This window comes from Lycorma delicatula, chromosome 3 (genome assembly GCF_047948215.1).
Source record: "Lycorma delicatula isolate Av1 chromosome 3, ASM4794821v1, whole genome shotgun sequence".
In the NCBI taxonomy this organism is placed as follows: Eukaryota; Metazoa; Arthropoda; class Insecta; order Hemiptera; family Fulgoridae; genus Lycorma; species Lycorma delicatula.
The window spans coordinates 87,508,914-87,528,176 of record NC_134457.1 but is presented as its reverse complement, the minus strand read 5'-3'; the positions used below and the strand labels follow the sequence as shown (position 1 = coordinate 87,528,176).

At 29.8% G+C, this 19,263-nt stretch overlaps 1 protein-coding gene across 3 annotated transcripts in view; it reads right to left on the bottom strand.

The window, feature by feature from the left end:
- The window catches only part of Eps-15 (Epidermal growth factor receptor pathway substrate 15), a 190,279-nt gene that overhangs the window by 39,650 nt on the left and 131,366 nt on the right, over positions 1-19,263 (bottom strand). For 2 of the 3 annotated variants that reach the window (XM_075360152.1, XM_075360150.1), the window contains exons 12-13: positions 13,426-13,488; positions 490-687 (exon numbers count right to left, since the gene is read on the bottom strand). In XM_075360152.1, coding sequence (XP_075216267.1) covers positions 490-687; positions 13,426-13,488 — 261 coding nt within the window. The remainder of the gene's footprint in view (positions 1-489; positions 688-13,425; positions 13,489-19,263) is intronic. The other variant, XM_075360151.1, reaches the window with a different exon arrangement.

The window sequence follows — 19,263 nt, the reverse complement described above, 5'->3', positions numbered from 1 at the left end:
ATATCAAAGTTCAAGTAGATAAATAAAGGGTTCTATGAGTTTCAAGTAGTTTAGTAATGGGTGTTCTGAATCAATATCCACTAAGCAAGAGTTTGTTTTATATGTTCTTTTTATGAATTTATTATTTATAGTTTCTTTCATAACCAATAAATAATGTATAATTATTCATTGCTGTTAATAACATTTTTTGATGTGTTGAGTTACTGTAACTGGTTTTATGTTATCTTAGGATATAAACTTATCAAGCAGCATAGTCTTAGTACATTGTTTTGCAAATCCCAACATTAGTGAATTCATTTTTTTTTTTTTTAAATTCTTTAAAAATTTTTATTTCTGTAAAAAAATTTTATTTTGTGTAGTATAGAAGCCTACAAAAGCACATTACATTACTAGTAGTTCAAATGGTGCACAATTTGTAAAATTTTTATCCAGATCTCTTAATACATAACAGCAACTGTAATGTTTATTACAAAAACAGCTTTTCTTTACCTGACTAATTTGCAATTGTGAATCTTGCAAATTCTGTCCAAGATTTTCAAGCCTTTGACGCAGTTCTTCTTGTTGTTTTTCAAGTCTTGTTTCTTCCTGTTTCAAACCCTCTAATTCTTGCCGTCTAGCATTTAATTCTGCTTCCTGGGCTTTTAATGATGTTTCCTGCTCTTCTGCCTGCCTCCTTAGATTATCAACCTGTTATAAAATAATACATGTTAAAACTGCAACTCATTGAAAAAAATATTCTAGATTTTGATTGTCACTTGTTATTCAAACATCTAAGAGGATTGCACAATAATAAAAATAATTTAATCCTTAGAAAATGGTAATATCAAGTATTTAATTTGATAACCTTTTGATAATAAAATTTTTTTTCTATTTTATTTACCGATATTGTTGAATATGTAATATGTATATTTGCTAGACAAGTCAATCACAGGCTTTTCCGTAAAAAAAAAGTGACACGAATGTAAAAAATTTTTTTAAATTGTTTTTTTTAAACTTATATGATTATATGAATTATTTGACTATGTAACTGATGAACAAAAATAATTTCTTTTTTAAACTTTTTGAATTCGTGAACCTCATACACAAAATAGGATTGAAATTCTATAACATTTTAAAAAAATACAAAATAATCTGTTCTAAATAAAAATTTTAATCACAAATTATGTAAGCCACAAAGTATCCAAAGTTGATTTATGCTAAAAAAAATGGGGTAAAAATCAAGAAATTCACTTAATAACTGGAAAGCAAGCAACTTTTTTTTAACAAAGGTATCAAACATTACTTTATTAAGGAAAAAACACACTTTAAATAAAGAGAATCCAATTTTTATGACACTCTCACTGATAAAGATAAATGGCTTCAAAATGAGATTACAAAGTCAGTTTTAAAGATTATAAACAGTGTTATGACTCTTTAGTTGCTGTTTTGCTTTATAAAAGCTAAAATAATTATTAAATTTCAGATATTCAAAAGAAGCTTTCAATTTATATTTTATTTAAGTCACCTAATAAAAAATAATAATTTTCTACAATAATAAAGATGGTTAATTAAAATGCCTTAAAATCTTATTAATGCAGATAACACTACTAGTACAAGAAAAGTAATGATTTATGAGATACAGTAAAATAAATTTAAATTCACAGTGCAATAGATATTATTAGTGTTATAATTTATATAATGAAGCAAAGCAAAGTTGGTGCAGCAAAACATAAAAATATAATATAATGGAGCAGTTACACACTGTAATAATGAAATTTTTACACATTTTAATTAATGAAATAATGTTACTATATAAATACACTTGTATTTTTTTTTTATAATCAAAAACCAACTTGAACAACTCAAACATAGAATTACAAAGTAAATGAAATGACACTTACCTTTTTTTTCTTTATTCCAATACAATTAAATATCAAACATAACAATATAACATTTTTTTGGAATAAAAATTATAAGTTTAAAATATTAAAATTATTATCACACATAGAAAATATTTAGTAAAAATATGATGTCAATTAAGAATAAAAAATTAATAATACCACAACTCTTATATCTGTAAATGGTACACAAAAAGTTGACAATGTATAATATAGTTGAAAATATAACTAATACATATGATAAAAGTAAATTTAAATCGAGAAAAATATCATATAATAAAATATTTAAAAAATAACAATCACACTGACATAATTCATGCGGAATTTATAAAATAAAATATATATATATATATTAATAGTAAAAATTTGGATATTTTGGAGAGATTTTATATATATAAATACAAAAGAATTTCTAACTTTATCAACTTTCAGACAAATATGAAGATGACCTCTCTTATAAAAGCGGCAATAGATGGCAGCACATTTTTAGATAAAAATAGATAATCAGAATGTATATAAATAATTTCAAATCCACTCAGTGATATAACATTGGCTGGCCAGGTTACATGGTATAAATTTTCTAATTACGAGGGTTATTTTTTTTCAAAGTCCAATCGTCCGCAAAATAAAAAACCGCAAAAAAATTGGATGAACCTTTGCGCAGCATCTCTAGTATTATCATCAATCACGCCGCGTCACTTCGTTTCGTTCTGAACAAGCAGCTAGCACGTAAACATGTCTACAACAATAGCATCTCCCGCTAAGTGTGAAGTACATGCGGTAATTTGATTTCTTCAGACTGAGGGGTGTAATGCAGCTGAAATTCATTGACGAATAAGTAATGTGTACGGTGATACTTCAATGAGTGACAGCAAAGTGCGACAATGGTGCAGGGACTTTAATGCAGGACGTACAGATGTTCATGATGCAGGCGGTCAGGGAAGGAAGCGAGTGTCAACCGATGATCTCGTTGAGCGAGTGGATGAGGCAATTCGAGAAAATCGTCTTTTCACAATTTCTGTATTGAGTGATTCGTTTCCTGAAATTTCAAAGTCAGCTCTCTACACACACCATTGTGAGTGAGAGACTTCAGTACCGCAAACTGTGTGCGAGATGGGTTCCCAAGATGCTGTCTGACCATCACAAAACAATGAGGATGGACGCCTCCCTAACGTTTCTCCAGTGCTACCACAATGAAGGAGAAGATTTTTTGAACAAAATTGTCACAGGGGACACGGGGGGGGGTCATGGGTCCATTTCAAAACTGAAGAAACAAAAGAACAATCCAAATAGGATGCATTCCCATTCTCCCAGTAAACCAAAGAAGTTCAAGTGAACCTTCTCCAACAGAAAGTGTATGGCTACTGTGTTCTGGGACAGAGATGGAGTTCTCTTGATGGAATTCATGGAACGTGGCACTACCATCACTGCAGCCTCATACTGTGTGACTCTTCAAAGTCTACGAAGGGCAATTCAGAATAAGCGGAGAGGAATGTTGTCATCAGGCATTGTCTTTCTCCATGACAATGCCCGGCCGCACACTGCAGCTGTAACAAAGAAGCTCCTGCAGCGTTATCATTGGGAAGTGTTTGATCACCCACTATACAGCTCGGACTTGGCTCCTCTGATTTTCACCTCTTTGCTCACATGAAATGCTGGCTAGGAGAGGACAACATTTTGCCACAGACCAGCGTAGAAACATGGCTGAAAACACAGGTGGCTTCGTTCTATGATGAGGGTAGTGGAAAGTTGGTACCACGCTACGACAAATGTCTAAATCGGAGTGGTGACTATGTAGAGAAATAGTGAAACTATGTAAGTAATTATTACAAATAAAAAATTTTTTATTTTCATAGTTGTTTTAATTTTGTGACTGATCAGACCTTGAAAAAAATAACCCTCGTATAATTCAATTTTAATTTTTAATTGATGTCACATTTATAAATACGTACTTATTTTGTTTAATTGACTTTATATTTTGTATATATGATAGTTTAATATTTTAATCTTTTAATTTTTATTCTAAAGAAAAGTATTTGTTATGTTTGATATGTAATTTTATATAATTTATAGACAACTGATGATGAGGGATTCTGCGAAAGTGCTATTGGAATAAAGAAAAAAGCAAAAAAGATAAATGTCATTTCATTTACTTTGCAATTCTGTACTTGGGTTGTTCAAGTTGGTTTGTGATTATAAAAAAAAAAAAATAAAAATTACTGGTACAGAGGAATAAAGGTCTAAGAATTGACTTAAGAAAAATAATTATAAATGCATTTATATATATATATATATATATATATATATATATAACTTTTTATGAAGGTTATTAAACAAATAATTGTAAAACAGTAAATGATTTGGTTAAGATAAATATGTAGAAAATTCACCACAACCTTACCTATCATAAAATATTATCATTATATACACTATTTACCTATTTACCTGAATCAATTTGTTATTGATAATGTGGAGATTTTGCTTGATAAATTAATTATTGTTATCATTAAAATTGTTGACAACAAACAGATTTTCAACTACTTTGTATAATGTTTTATACAAATATTATACTGTAAATTGGTATGTTAACAATAATCACAATTAATGAAAAAAGTAAAGGATGATTTAATATCTATGTTATGAGATAAGAGATATTGTGCATAAAGATTTAGCTTTAAAATATTCGTTTATTTTTTTATGTAATAATCATATTGTTACCAACTACCAAATCTACTATTAACTAATCACACCAAGGATCTACAGAGATCCATAAGAAACAAAGTATTTATAATCTGATTGTAACCATCCTAGATTTTGTAGTAAAGTTATCAAAGAATTTTCTAATCAAAAGAACTATATGCATCAAACACAATTCACAAAAAAAAATACAGTATCATTACTATAATATTTTATTTTTCTTGGCTATAATAATGTGCTGAGGAATTACAGAAGGGTCATTCAATAATTAAAGTGACAAATGACATCAGTGAAAAGACCTGTAAATAGAATGATGAGAAACTGTCTTTATGTTCTAGCTGGCATCACTGAAATAGAAAATATCATCGATTTAAAAAGAATTTTCATTATTATAACCTCTTTTGTATATCTTAAAATTTCCACTCCAATTGAAACATGTACTGTGGAAGATGGTATGATAGTATGGTGTAATAGATAGATATAGTGTAATAGTATGGTGGTATAGATAGTATGGTGTAATAAGATTCCTATTTTCTGTAGGTATAAAACCAGCTGAAATTCACTTGCAGGTGTTCTAACAGTATGGTAAAAAGTGAATTGACTAAATTAATTGGATCAAACAGTTTATATTGGGGAGACCAAGTGTCATTATTTTTCATTATAGTGGACGACCGATGGAACTTTTGACTAAAGCAAAGCAAAATTGCATTAATGACGTTATTCATGAGGACAGGCACATAAAAATTTGGGAAATTGCTGAAATTTGTAGTGCAAGTATTGGCACTGTCCATATTATCCATGATAAAATGAAATCCCAAAAACATGTTTGAGGTGGGCTCCGAGACAGTTGATTCAAAATCACTAAAACACCTGAATTGTAGGGAACTTAACAGTTTTTAGTAGAAGACAATGCTTCTTTTTAACAAATTTTGATTTAACTTGTGATTTAGGATTATGCCTGAATCCTAGCATCATAGTATGGAATGCAACACCCAAGTTTGTGCCCCCCACAGGGAAAATTTCAAAACTTGCATGTCAGCCAGTAAGTGATGCTTCCGGTATTTTTTGATTATAAAGACTCATTTTATTGCGATTATTTGGAAGAGCAATGTTACAATCAACAGTGAGTACTATTAACTTGATATGCTAGAAAAAATGGAGTGAAACCCACAATAAGGAAGATATGTTCTCATTCTCTCTAAAAAGGTACAATTTTTCTACATGATAATGCCTACCCTCTACCACAGGAAAGACACTGGAAGCTAATTAAAAGCTGGGATGAAAGGTATTGCCAAATCCACCTTACAGTCCTCATGTAACACAATTAGATTTTTATGTTTGGTCCTCCAAATACTTTCTGTGTAACAATGAGTTTGGCAACAATGTTTATCAAAAATGCAGTATAAGAATGACTAACAGAAAGTGAACAATTCTTTACTACTGCAATAAGAAAGCTCACAAAAAGAAGTGCTTAAATGTGGGATTATGTTGAAAGTACGATTACTTTCTTTGTTATTGTATAAATAATCTTTTTTCTACAGTCATTTGTCTCTTTAATTATTGAACAACCCTTATATTTATATGTATCTATCTATTCTGTGGTGTATGTATACAGATGATTCCAAATTACACAGCAATCCCTCGAAAAATAAGAAAAAATTCAATAAACGTTTGAAAACAGTTCATTAGCGAGTTTTGGCTCGCGAAACATTTAGCTCTGCTTTCTGCTCCTATGATATTCAACCACACTATAATTCTTGGGATATAAATAGAGGGGCGAATTTGGTGCTTCCTTATGGTATTTGATCAAATAAATTGAATAGTCTCAGACCTGTTATCAATTTAATTTTTAAGAAAAACAGGGTGAAACACAAAAACATTTTGTTGGAAAATACACATTTTAGATATGAAATAAAATAACTTTAATTTATCAAAAAAACAAATAAAAATTTCTAGTTAACTTTGAAGACAATTCAATTCTGAGAAAATATAAATAACATCTATTAAAATTAAACACAAAGTTGGGAAGTTCAACTTTAATTAGAAACAAACGTACAAACTGAACTGGATCAGAAAAGTAATACAATTTTAAACAGAAAAATTTTCAACAATGATTGAACAACTTAATGTAAATGTAAATTAAAACTTATCAATAACATAAAAAACTCATAAAAAATAGATTTAAAAAAATAGAAATCAGATACTTTTTGGCTTTTTCTAAAAAATATTAAAATCAAAATGGATACTTGATAAACCATTTCTTCAAAGCAGTTGCTCAACATTACCGCCATTCAGTTGTTCATTGCATACTTCGGCAAATCCACACTTACCAGGCACGTCTAATACCATCATTATTATTCATAACAGTAACTGCAGCTTCTACATTACGATGTCTCAATTCTTCTTGTATTCCAGTACAAATAGAATAGACTAATGACATCATCTAGATGTTAGTTACATCAATTTTCTCAGAATTCAATTCTCTACAAAGTTAACTAGAAATTTTCATTTGTTTATTGGTAAATTAACAAAGTTATTTTATTTCAAACCTACAACAGTGTATTTTTTGACAAAACCTTTTTGTATTTTATCCTGTTTTTCGTAAAACCTAAGTAGATATAGGTCTGGGACTAATTGTATTCAATTTCTTAGAACAAAAACCATCAAGAAGCACCAAATTTATACTCCATGAATTTTAGTATGGTTTAATTACACAGAAGGAGCAGAAAGCAGAGCTAAATGTTTTCAAGCCAACACTTGCTAACAAATCATTTTCTGACTTTGTTTACATGAACTTATTTTTTTATTTTTGGCTATAGAATCATCTCCCAAGGGATGGCCATGTAATTTGGAGTCATCTGTAAATATGAGGATCATTAAAATACAAATCGGAATTTTGCTGCATGGACTGAGGAAAAGGAGTGAATGTGGTGGGGTGCTGTGGGCAGTTTGGATGTGTGGAGGGGAACAACTGCCCAGCCATGCCCATAGGTCACATTGCCAAGTAAGTAGCAGAATGTCTGAAGAGGTACCATCATCCATTGTGCAACAAATTATAACCCGATTTCTTGCCATGACGTAGTGCAAGACAAAAGTCACAAATGTTGTCTGTGGACCAACTTCAATGATGACAACATTCAGGCTGGTCATGACCTTGTGGAAGGTGAACGTCACCTAACAGTCACCAAAATTGCATCAGAGGTGGGCAAGTGTTGGGAGTGCGCATACAACGTTGTGAGACACTTCTGGATACAGCAAAATGTCAATGAGATGGGTTCTACATTTTCTGACTGAGGCACAGAGAAATGTCCAGAAAGACTCTGCAGGGTTTTTGAATTGCTTTATAGAAGGTGAGAAATTTTTGGACCAAACTGTAATCTGCAACAAAACATGAATCTACCACTACAACCTGGAAAGCAAGAGAACAAGTAGGGTGTAGTGGAAAAGTGGTGAGGATGCACTGATTATGACTAAGAAACGCTTGTCAGCTGGAAAAGTTCTGGCAACTATGTTTTGGGACTAAGATATGCTGTTGATTGATTTCCAACAAGAACGAAGGATGATAAATGCAGCATACTATACTATTGGCAGTTGTTGGTGACATCAGGGCTGCTTATTACAATTAACAATGCCAGTAACTAAATGGCAAAGTCCTCTTTCTCCACTACAACACATGGCTGCATACAGCAGCCCAGACTAACGATAAGCTTTCTAAAATTCATTGGATACCTCTTGAACATCCACCGTACTCTGTCCAGATTTGTCACTGTGTAATTTCCAAATGTTTGGTTTGCTGAAAAAAGCTTTAGAAGGGGAAAATTCAAAGATGCTGCAGTCAAGCATTATGTGTCCAATTGGTAGTTGGAGCAGTCATCTTGTTTTTTTCATAAGAGGATCAGGAAGCTATCTATCTGGTGGAGAAAATGCATTTCTGTTAAAAGAAACTATGTAGAAAAATAAGATAATTAATTTGTAATTTTATCTAATAATTAAATTATGTAAAGAAATTCTAGTTTATATTTTAATGATACTCAATTATATATATGGTGTGGCATATATTATTTGAATTATGAATGACTATAAAATCAGTAAACTTTCACACTGTAACCACAATTTAACGCAGGTGAGAAGCATGCAGCAGTGTAATTTTAGCAAAATTTTATATGTAATAATAGAAAATAATTTTATGTGATTATGATATACACATTGCTGCTATACATACGTAGCTATAAAGCTATTACATCCACAAAATGTGTTTTCTACATAAGCTAATACTAAATCAACAATAAATGGCTTTCACATTGCTTGTATTTCACAAAACTTTTATCCTATCTCACTCTAATATTGTCAAGTAAAATAATTATAATCTAGATTAAGCAATTCTTGCTAGGTTCCAACAGGCTGAGCAGCAGCCTGCATACAGAGAGCTTTTATAACAAAAATTTTATAGTAACCAATTTTAGAATAATAGTAAAATAAAGCGAGTGCAAGAAATGATAGAGAGAGAAATGGTAAAGAAAATGTGGAGAGAGTAAAGGATTCTCATAAGAAATTTCTCAGTCTTGAGTTTCTATTCCTTAAAGTTGTGAATAATTTGACACAAATTTATATTTATCTTCAAATTTGGCAACATTATACATTTTTGAAGTTACAATACAAAAAATAAGACATTTCAAGAAAAGCTCTTAAAAGTTGTACATGGAAAAGTAACTTCATTTTACTTATTTAAGAAATAAAAATTAACATAATTAATAACAGGAATGAAATTGCTGATGTAGTATATCAAATTTGGTTATTATTATATAATTTTTTTTTTGCCTAAAATGAAGTATTTCCTCTTTTTCATCTCACGTGCAGGACCAGACTCAGATGATCTTGTTCATTATACAAACGACTGTTGTTATTTTTATTAAACATTCAAGGACATAGATCTTTATGTTCATCTTCACAATATTTTCTGAACTTATCGAATAGGTATTCTTCAAGCAGCTTCAGTCAGACAAGAAGGGTTCAGGATTTGTGGGGGGCGGATTCATCTGGTCACTTTCACTGCTGAATAAATAATGGATAAATTTATTTTCATTAACTTGTTTTGTAATTTACATTTAAAAACTTAAATTTGGAATACTTGGTAATTCATTTTATCATGTGCAAATATATGCGTTAGTAAAGTAAGGAAACCCATAAATATTTTTTCCACCATTAAACAAGCAATAATGAAATTTAGCAATTCTTTCTGCCACAAAACAATCTATCTTTTAATTTGAGACCACCACATCCTCAAGCCTGATGGGGTAACTCAAAAATTTTAAATTGAGGTGGGCTGAGACAATTTAAAGGTCACAAAAACGCAAAAGTTTTGACATAAAAACATTCCGGTTCAACGTTCTGGTTACAATAACACTAATCAAAATTACAGCCATTTAATATCTTCCATAATTATTTTGAAGTGGCCTACAGTACCCAAGCAGCAGTCTTTTCTTAATTATTTGACTGATAATGTAATTGAGAACTACACAAATGCTACAAAACTCAAATATGTTTTGACTCGCTACACTGACTGTATTTTGGTATTTTCAAAGACATGTACAGATATAATTTTAAATATACAGACACAAGTTTTAATATAAATTTTTTAAAGGAAGAAACATATGCTGGTAACAAGTCATAATGCATAAATGTTTTGAGTTATGACAAAGGGTATGGTCTTGTTAACAGTCCATCAATGGACTTAAATTCACTGAAGAAAACTTACATTTTACTATTTTGGATGAGTTTGAAAAATTGTAATGTTCTGTGTTGATGTATATTAATAATATTTTACATTTTAAATCTGATAAAGAATATGTTCTCATAATACAAGTAAATAACTTTTAAATGAATATGAATTAATAGAAGAAAAATGACATTGTACTATTTTGGGTGAGTGTATATTCTAATGTACTGTAGTGATGCAAATTATAATATTTTGACTTTATTTTCTTATTAATAAATGAAAATGATGTTTATAACATATATATATACATATATATATATATATATTTTACAAACACAATTTTAAGTGAGTTAATTTTAGTAAATTCAGTCTTATGAATATAATATTTAATTTTGTATACTGTAAAAACTCAAAGTATCAATCACTCAAACATTATAATAATTATAAGATAACAATTAAAAGTATCACAAACTCTAAAAATATTTTTAAAAAAAACAATTATCTGTTAACTGCAAGGAATTATAAATACTTTGCAGTTAATTCATTGTCATGTAAAAACTTATTTAAAAATAATCAACTTAAACCAGTATAAAACAAAACTTGATACTAAAAATATATAATACCATGCAAATGTTTTTCAGAAGGCATTCAAAACTAACATCACTCACCATGTACAAGCAATGGTATGAGCATAACTAATTAAGACAACCACAATACAGGGTATGTATTTAGACAACTCTTCTCAGATGAAAGTGTTGTGAGCAAATCTGCTGTAGCTGTGCAAATAGTATGAGAAGTATCTTCATGCATTTCATTTATCTGCTCATGTAAATAATTTTTTAATGTAATGCCATCATATAGTAGTCAAATTGTACTCATAAAATTGAAATAAGAGAACATAGATCTTAAAATTCTCTTAATTTAAAAGGTTTAAAAAACAAAAAAAAAATTATTTCCAACAATTAAAAGCAAATTATAACTATTTTTAAACACTTTCGTCAGAATTAGCAAAACAATAGAAAAAAATCAACAAAACAAGAAATTACATAGGGTATAAGATGGCTAATGTAATTTGTTATTAACAACGTATTCGTAAAACAACGACCTGGTAGATGAATGCTGATCTAAGTAACTGTGAACGTTTATGATTAACTACAGAAGATTAATAAATAATACATGGACATAGATCTTCCTTAAAAGGGAATATATTGAGTGAAACTTTATCCTTTTGTAGCAGTGAAATAAAGGATACTTACATTTTATAATCAAGTTCATTCAAACTATGTATGAGGTCTGATCAAAAAATATCTGATCTTGGATCATAAAAATAAAAATAGTTTACCTATATTTAGTTCGATGACTTGTCCCCTTCAATGAAATACAGTTATCCCAGTAATTTCTTCATTTTTAGAAGCATCTTTAAAGACATTTTTAGTGAGTAGTGTTTAAGTCCTCTTGTTACATTTCTTTAACCTCTTCTTTGTTTACAATCTCTTTTAAGTGGAATTTTAAACTTACGACAGAGCCAAAAATCACAGGGAGCCATTTCCACTGAGTAAGGAGCCTGCTGAAATTTATGATGCATGAGCAAGTACATTGTCATGAATTTTCCAATTCCCATTTTCCCAAAGCTGTCGCCTCTAAACTAAAGCTCAGTTGTCATAATAAAAGTCACCATCAATTTCCTACATGAAGGAAGCCAAATGAAGTACAAAATTAAAGTGATCCTGACAACAGCAGAACCTAACATCAATATGCACCAGAAGGCCAAACTATCCAAAAACAATACTATCTGAAGGTTCTACCTGTCTTCATGATGCAGTTTAGTGCAAGAAACCAGACCAAAACTGTTAGAAACACAATGGCTGTTGTATAGCAATAACACCCACCCATCCATCCACTTAATAATATAATTAAGGATTTCTTAGAAATTTCTGTTTGGCTAAGAAATCCTTGATTACAGGTTCGTCATGTTCATACTCGCCAAACAAAGCTCCTTGTTATTTCTAGTTGGTGCCAAAGCTGAAGATCCTGATGAAAGGGTTCCAATTTGACAGTCAAGAGGATATATATAATTATGATCCAATGTACTAAGTCACCAATCCAGAAGAAGATTACAAAAAGTATATCTGGCAATGGAAAGAGTGCCGAGTTAAACATGTGAAGTTACAAAAGGTGGGAGGGAGGTCTGCTTTCAAAGGAGACTAGGATTAAAAGTCACTAGGTAAGCTACTTTTCTTCAATAACCAGTCTGATATGTTTTGAAAAGAAATACTTATTTACCTAAAGGTCTTCTTCTCTTTAAGCATGAAAATGTTTTATTTGCTAGTTGTGTAACTGTTTATTTAATTTTTTTCTTGTATAAATATTCTAAGGGAGGTGCTAATTACAATGAAACTTTAAAAACCAGAGTGAAATTTTTTTGAAATGAGAAACAGAGAAAGCTCATTTGAAAAATTAAAATAAAAATAACAAAAAGAAAAGGATTAAAAAATCTTGCATGTAGTGAGAAGTATGATAAAAAATAATCAGTTCTTGATAAAGCCTCATCGCTACCTTAAAACCAGAAGAATTCAACAGTTCAACCTTTATACAAATTTATTAAGTAAAAATATATTTGCAAAGTAAAATTTCTATTTCACAGATAAAAGAGATCAATTTATTTCAGTTTTATAAGATTTTTATGTAGTACTGCAGCAGCAAGTTTCCACAGATCGGAAATTAGATTATCTTAGTTGAGATACATTATAGATAAATAACAGGTAACAACAGATATGACTCAAATGAAATATCTGTTGGAATAAGCAAATGAATTGGTCCCTTCAATCTCATAACAGATTTTCACTCCACCATTCATTTATTTGTTTCCAGTTATCTCCACAACACATAAGAGAAACAACTGATAGAACCTTATTAAAGATCAATAATAAAATACTTAAGATTAATAAAAGATATTTAAAAAATTAATATATCAACCTGGATGAAATTGTTCATGTGTTGAAACAGAAAAAAAGAGCAAAAAGAAACTAATTAAAAAATTCTGATCACTCCCGAAGGTCAAAAATAAAGAAAAAGTAGATAAAAAAACTTGAGACTGCATGTATGTCAACCATAATACAAAAATTTAACAATTACCTGTGCCTGTTCTGCATCAATCTCCATCTTGATATCACTTAGTTCGGATTCTACCAAGGCTCGCTACATGCACATCCACACCAAAAATACATGAAAAAAAATCCACTAACATATTCCATTATTGTATAAAAACATAAAACAAAAAAATCAATCCAACAAAAAACATGATGCGACTTCATTACGTAAAAAAAACACACAAAAAATAAAAATAAAAGCAAAGTACAAAATGAAAAAAATAATATCATCTTTATAGATTACACAAAGTATGTTTACTTTTTAAAGCTAGCAGATAAAAAATACTAGAAAAAACTTTTTAACACAATAGCTAAACTAAGCTAACTTTCTAAAAATTATTTATGCCAATTTTTTCACTTTTTCTGGACTTACAGAGGAGGGAAGATCTGGTAGGAGTTAAAGGCTAAATTCCCTTTCTGATATAAATTACAGGGCGGGCACAGCGTGAACAATAATGCAATGGTTAGATGAATAAAAAATTACTAAGTGCAAAAAATATTGTTTATAAAGCAGTATCGTATAACCTGAGAACCATTTTAAAACCTGGGCCAACCTTTTATTAGTAATATCCATCACCAAGTTATTCACTGATTTGCATTTATTGAGGGGGCTCGTAATTTAAAATTAAATAGAAATATTCAGAAGGACATTAAAATCCACTAATACAATTAATTTTGTATTTCATTAAAATAATTAACTAACTGCAACTGGGAAGATAAACTATAGATATTACACCCTGTTTTCTAGTTTTTTACTATTTTGTGAAAAATATTCCCTAAATATATTCACTCCTTTTTCAACTACATTTCAACTGGTGGACTAGTATTGCTTGATAAATTTAATATAATGCATCATTAATAAGTAACATAGTAATTGGCAGCAGTTCAGACGTGCAACAAAAACTATCAGTGTGTGTTTTTTTACCTTTCAGTTCATTGGCCCATACACAGAAATATGCAGAGGCAAGTAATTTTTGCCAAGATGTTTGAATTATCTTTAGAACTTTTGAACTGTTCTTTCTTTATGCACATAGTGAATAGAATTCAGGATTTTTTAACTAAACATTTGTCTTTACTTCAAAAACAGCTGTAGTTTAATTTCTAGAAACACATGTTCTACATAGTGTTTATGCTCTGTATTGTATTATTTTAACAGCACATGTAATGCCAATAAAATATGTGATTAACTGGAAAAGTTATGAGGAAAACCCTGTCTGTATAGTTTGTTTTTAAAAAGTTAATGGGCAAACAATAGGATAAATTATTATCGCTTGGAAAAATGAGAACAACTGTCATGATAAAAGTGAACTATGGAAAACATTTTCATATTTACTAGAAAAGCTGAAAAAAAAGACAACTAAACACATTTTTAAATACAGCACATAACAAAGCAGGTTCAATAATGGCCTCTCAATAGGTGATAAAATGTAAAATTGAACAATAATATTAGTATATTGTTTTCATCAGTTTTAGGGCATTCATAGATTTTACGGTATTCCAGTGTAAGAGTTTACGACGTACAAAACAGCAGTATTTGTTAACTTTACTGTATCAAATATGATTCATACCAACATCTGTAGTTTCTGCTGGACTTTCTTTACCAAATTCAATCAAAATAATTTTTAAAATACCTTGGGATATTTTTTAATTTGATAAACATCATGATTTTTTTTCAGGAAAATTGGAGTAATTTTTTGAAAGATATTTTTTTAATGCTATAACAAATTCATTCAAATCCATTGCTTTTTTCATGTACAATTTCAACCCTGCATTATTATTACAATTAAGCTATATAACATAAAAACATTAGAGATAGTGATACTAGTTTGAATTTAATTTTAAAACATTTAAACCGATAAATTTTCAATTCTGATTGTCCACTATACTAATACATGATAGAATAGATAATACTTATCTGATGAAAAATAAAGGTAGCATGAAACCTTAAACCAATCAATGTTCTTGACTGAAAACTTTCACAAAATGATATTTAATTAAAAACTCAAAAAGATTATTTAGATATTGGTCCTGTATCATTATACAACAAAGTTATTCATAGTTATGTTAATGATAAATTTTATTAATTATGGTGTGCTTTTAAAATAAGGCCCGTTTTGAATTTGCCACCTATATATGCGATGTAAAGAAATGGTGCTTGCATAGCTCAGTTGTTTCAATTAACAGTCAGCTGTTATTAACAATAGTTTAGTCACTTAAAGTTGTTAGCTGTTTATAGTAACGTTTTCGTAAATTGTTAGTTGTCACTTTCGTTGTTAATCCATTTATGGATTGATATAAACAATGAATATAATCTTAATAAATGCTACTAACACTGTGATCTGGCCAAATGTGAAGTAAGAGGAGTAATCAGATGACAAAAAACAATTTTGCAGCTGAAATTCAAAGGCACAATTGTGATTTTGACTAAAAAATTGGGCTATAAAAAATTGTATGCCAGACAAGTGCAGAAGATTTTAACAGATTCATACATACAGAATAATGCCCTGCTGCAGGGCATGAATTTTGAGGATGTTATAAAAATGAAGATGAATTATTTGATCATATTATTACTGGAGATTAAACCTTAATTTTTTTTTTATTCGAACATCGAGATAAAGCAGCATTCATATTATCTCATACACTAAAGAAGTTCAAAAAAAGAAAGTTTGGTAAGGAAACTTATGATTACTGTTTTTTTGCGACATAAAGGTTATTTTGCTTGTCAAACTAGTGATGTTGGAACTACTGGGAATGCCAGTACACATTACAAAACATTAAAAAATCATATCTTAGAAAAAAATTAAAATAAATTTAAAAAACAAATCTTAGATAAAAAAGAAAAATAAATCGATCTTAGAAGACCTAAAAAAACAAACAACGTAGGAAGGTAAATTACAGAATTTTATTTTTGCATGGCTCGACCATGCACTGCATCAGACAAGCAAGGGAAATGGCAAAATTTTGTTGGTAAATTTTCACTCATCCACCTTACCGCCCTTACTTAGCTCTCAGTTATTGTTTTCTTCACCTTAAACAGTGCCTTGCATCACAAAGGAGTGATGATAATGAATTGAAAAATAACATTACTGCATGGTTTAAGTCACTGGCGGCAGAATCTCTTGAAGAAGCAAGTGAAACGTTATGAAATATGTGTTGAAGTTGAAGGCAACTAGGTAAATAAGTAAGTAGTAGATATGCAATAGTAAAGTTTATATGTAACTATTAAAGTTTTTCCTTTGTTTTTATTTCAAAACAGACCTTACTTTAAAAACACACCTTGTACCAAGCCAAAAAGCACTATTTTACCTTACTTATATGGCTAACATATGCAGCTGGAACATATGTAGTAGTCAGAGTAATGAACATAAAAATTACACTGTCCTCAAGAGAAGACATTCATCCAGATATAAAGAACACATTGAAATGTCATACAAAAATGCCCGATCAACCAATCCTGGCCAACCAATACTTTTATACCCATTCCATGCAATATAAATGCGTTTCATTCTCATATTTTGTAACAAAAGGTCATATACTTCTCTACCATATACTGGTCAGTTTTTCTAATTATGTAAAAACTGATGCCAATATGACATGACTTAACCAAGACACGATATTCTGTGCAAAAAGGACAGACCAGTAGTCCAACAACCAACATATGGCTGAAGTAGTTATTTCATAAGATCACCAACAAAAAACAATACTAATTATGACGCAATGATTTAGTCTATTTTTCAAAATTTATATAACCACCATCCCTAGAGATAAGTGTAATTTGATATAAAAATCATCAGTGGATAGTAAAATCTACAAAGATGTATAAAAAAAATGGCTTTATTTTTAGAAAAGTTAATTATATATTAGGTATATAACATTAGAGACTATTTTAATAAATAAATTTCTGTTGCTACAATTAATCAAATGCTGGCAAAATAAACAAGTTTTGGAATCATAAATTCTTATTAATTCAACCAAATTACACTTAAAAGAAAAAAAATTGTTACCTGGACTTTTATAAGTAGAAATGGTAAAGGGGCTTATAATAAACAAAAAAAATAATAAATGCGTGAGTGGTGGTGGTGAAGGGTTGAAAAGAGATGGAAAATGGTATTATTGCGATTTCTGGTGAAAGTTAACATCAAAAAAAGTATCCAATACAAAAGTAGTAGATAATCCAAAAATCTACAACTTTTGTAGAGGTCACTTTTTTAACATAACCTCAAAATTTCCTTCCAAAAAAAAGAAAAATCTTCTTTTTTATTTTTCATTTCCGCAAAAGTAATTTAATTTTGACTTAGTTTTGACTTGAAGTTAATTTTTGAATTTTTTTAAAAATTCAAAACTAATTACACCATTCAATTGTACAGAGCAAAAAATACAAAAGGAATCGTTTCATTGTTTGACTTGGAAGTCGAATAATTTTGTGTACCGAAGGATCTAAACAGGAGAGGCGAGTGGGCATGCAGCATATGCACTGAATATTTAAAGGTCTAATAGGCTATCTTAGACAGGATTAGTTCCCCATCTTTCTTTCAGCTCTTGATTTCATTCCAGAACAGCTGCTCTGGTCATATAGAAAAGCCAAAGAGGGGAGTGGTAGGACTCTCTCTCAGTCTCGTTTTGAAGACCGAATACTCGAAATAAGTGTTTTCGTTCGTGAAAATAGGCTAGTTTCAATATTGCAAAAACATTGCAAGTCTATCACTTTTCATGTTGATAATGAAAACTCAACTGCATCTTCAACAAAAACAGCTGAACACTTAAAGTCAAAAAATTCTTCGAGTGCTCGTTTTTTAATATTGAACTGCACACAAAAATAAAATTTTTACAAAATACATTTTTTTCAAACGATAAAAATACAAATGAATAATAGAGTTCTCAAAAGCATTTAGATTTGAAGGATACACAATTAAACAAGCAGAAGAAGATACAGATTAATTAATTATTAATACAGCAATAGAAATCGTCGAAAAAAGTAAGGTTTATAAATGCAGCAACAGGAGTCGTTGAATACAAAAAAAAAACTGTCATTGGCCAAGGTCTTTTGGTTCTATTAAATCAATTAAATTCAACAAATGCAATAATTTACTTATATATGTAAGCAATGTAAGCAACTCTATGTAATCATCAAATAGTTTTAAGTATGAAAATTATCATTCTATTGTTGTTTTTTTCCATTGTTTTATTGGCTGTCACAACATTTGCTTTTGCAGGCAAAGGAAAAAACAACATTGAATTCACTGATTAAAACTCCCAAGTTGACAGTGTTAGTAAAGCCTTTTTTCACACTAATGCAGAGCCAAAAGTCATAGCTCGAAATGGTTGTAAATTAATTTCATCTATTTACAAATGCACAAATGGTAAATTATCTCTGGATGATTTGCGATTTCAGCAATACAAAGTATTAACTGTAAAATCTACTTTTAAATTAGAAAAATTACCACCAACTGTTGGAGCAGCTACACAACACTCCTATAGAGCTTACTTTCAGCTTCAAATGTGGTTTGGAAACAAAATAACTACAACTAAGTGGGGCTGGAAAGAAGAAATTGCGAATAATTCCAAAATACTAATGTCTCAGTCATACCTGAAGATTACTCTTGCAGCTGCGAAACTAGTTGTGAAGGTAATAGATGGGTGTTAAAAACATGGACTGTGATGTACAGATTTATGGACAAAATGTCATGGTTCAGACAATTGTGCAAATCTTGACAAAATTTTGGAAGATTTCAGTGATTCCGAAGATGTTTCACATGAAATCAAGCAGCCAAGTCTTTTTTTGAACCCAGAAAATCAATTACCCAAGGAATTTAGTGATATTGAA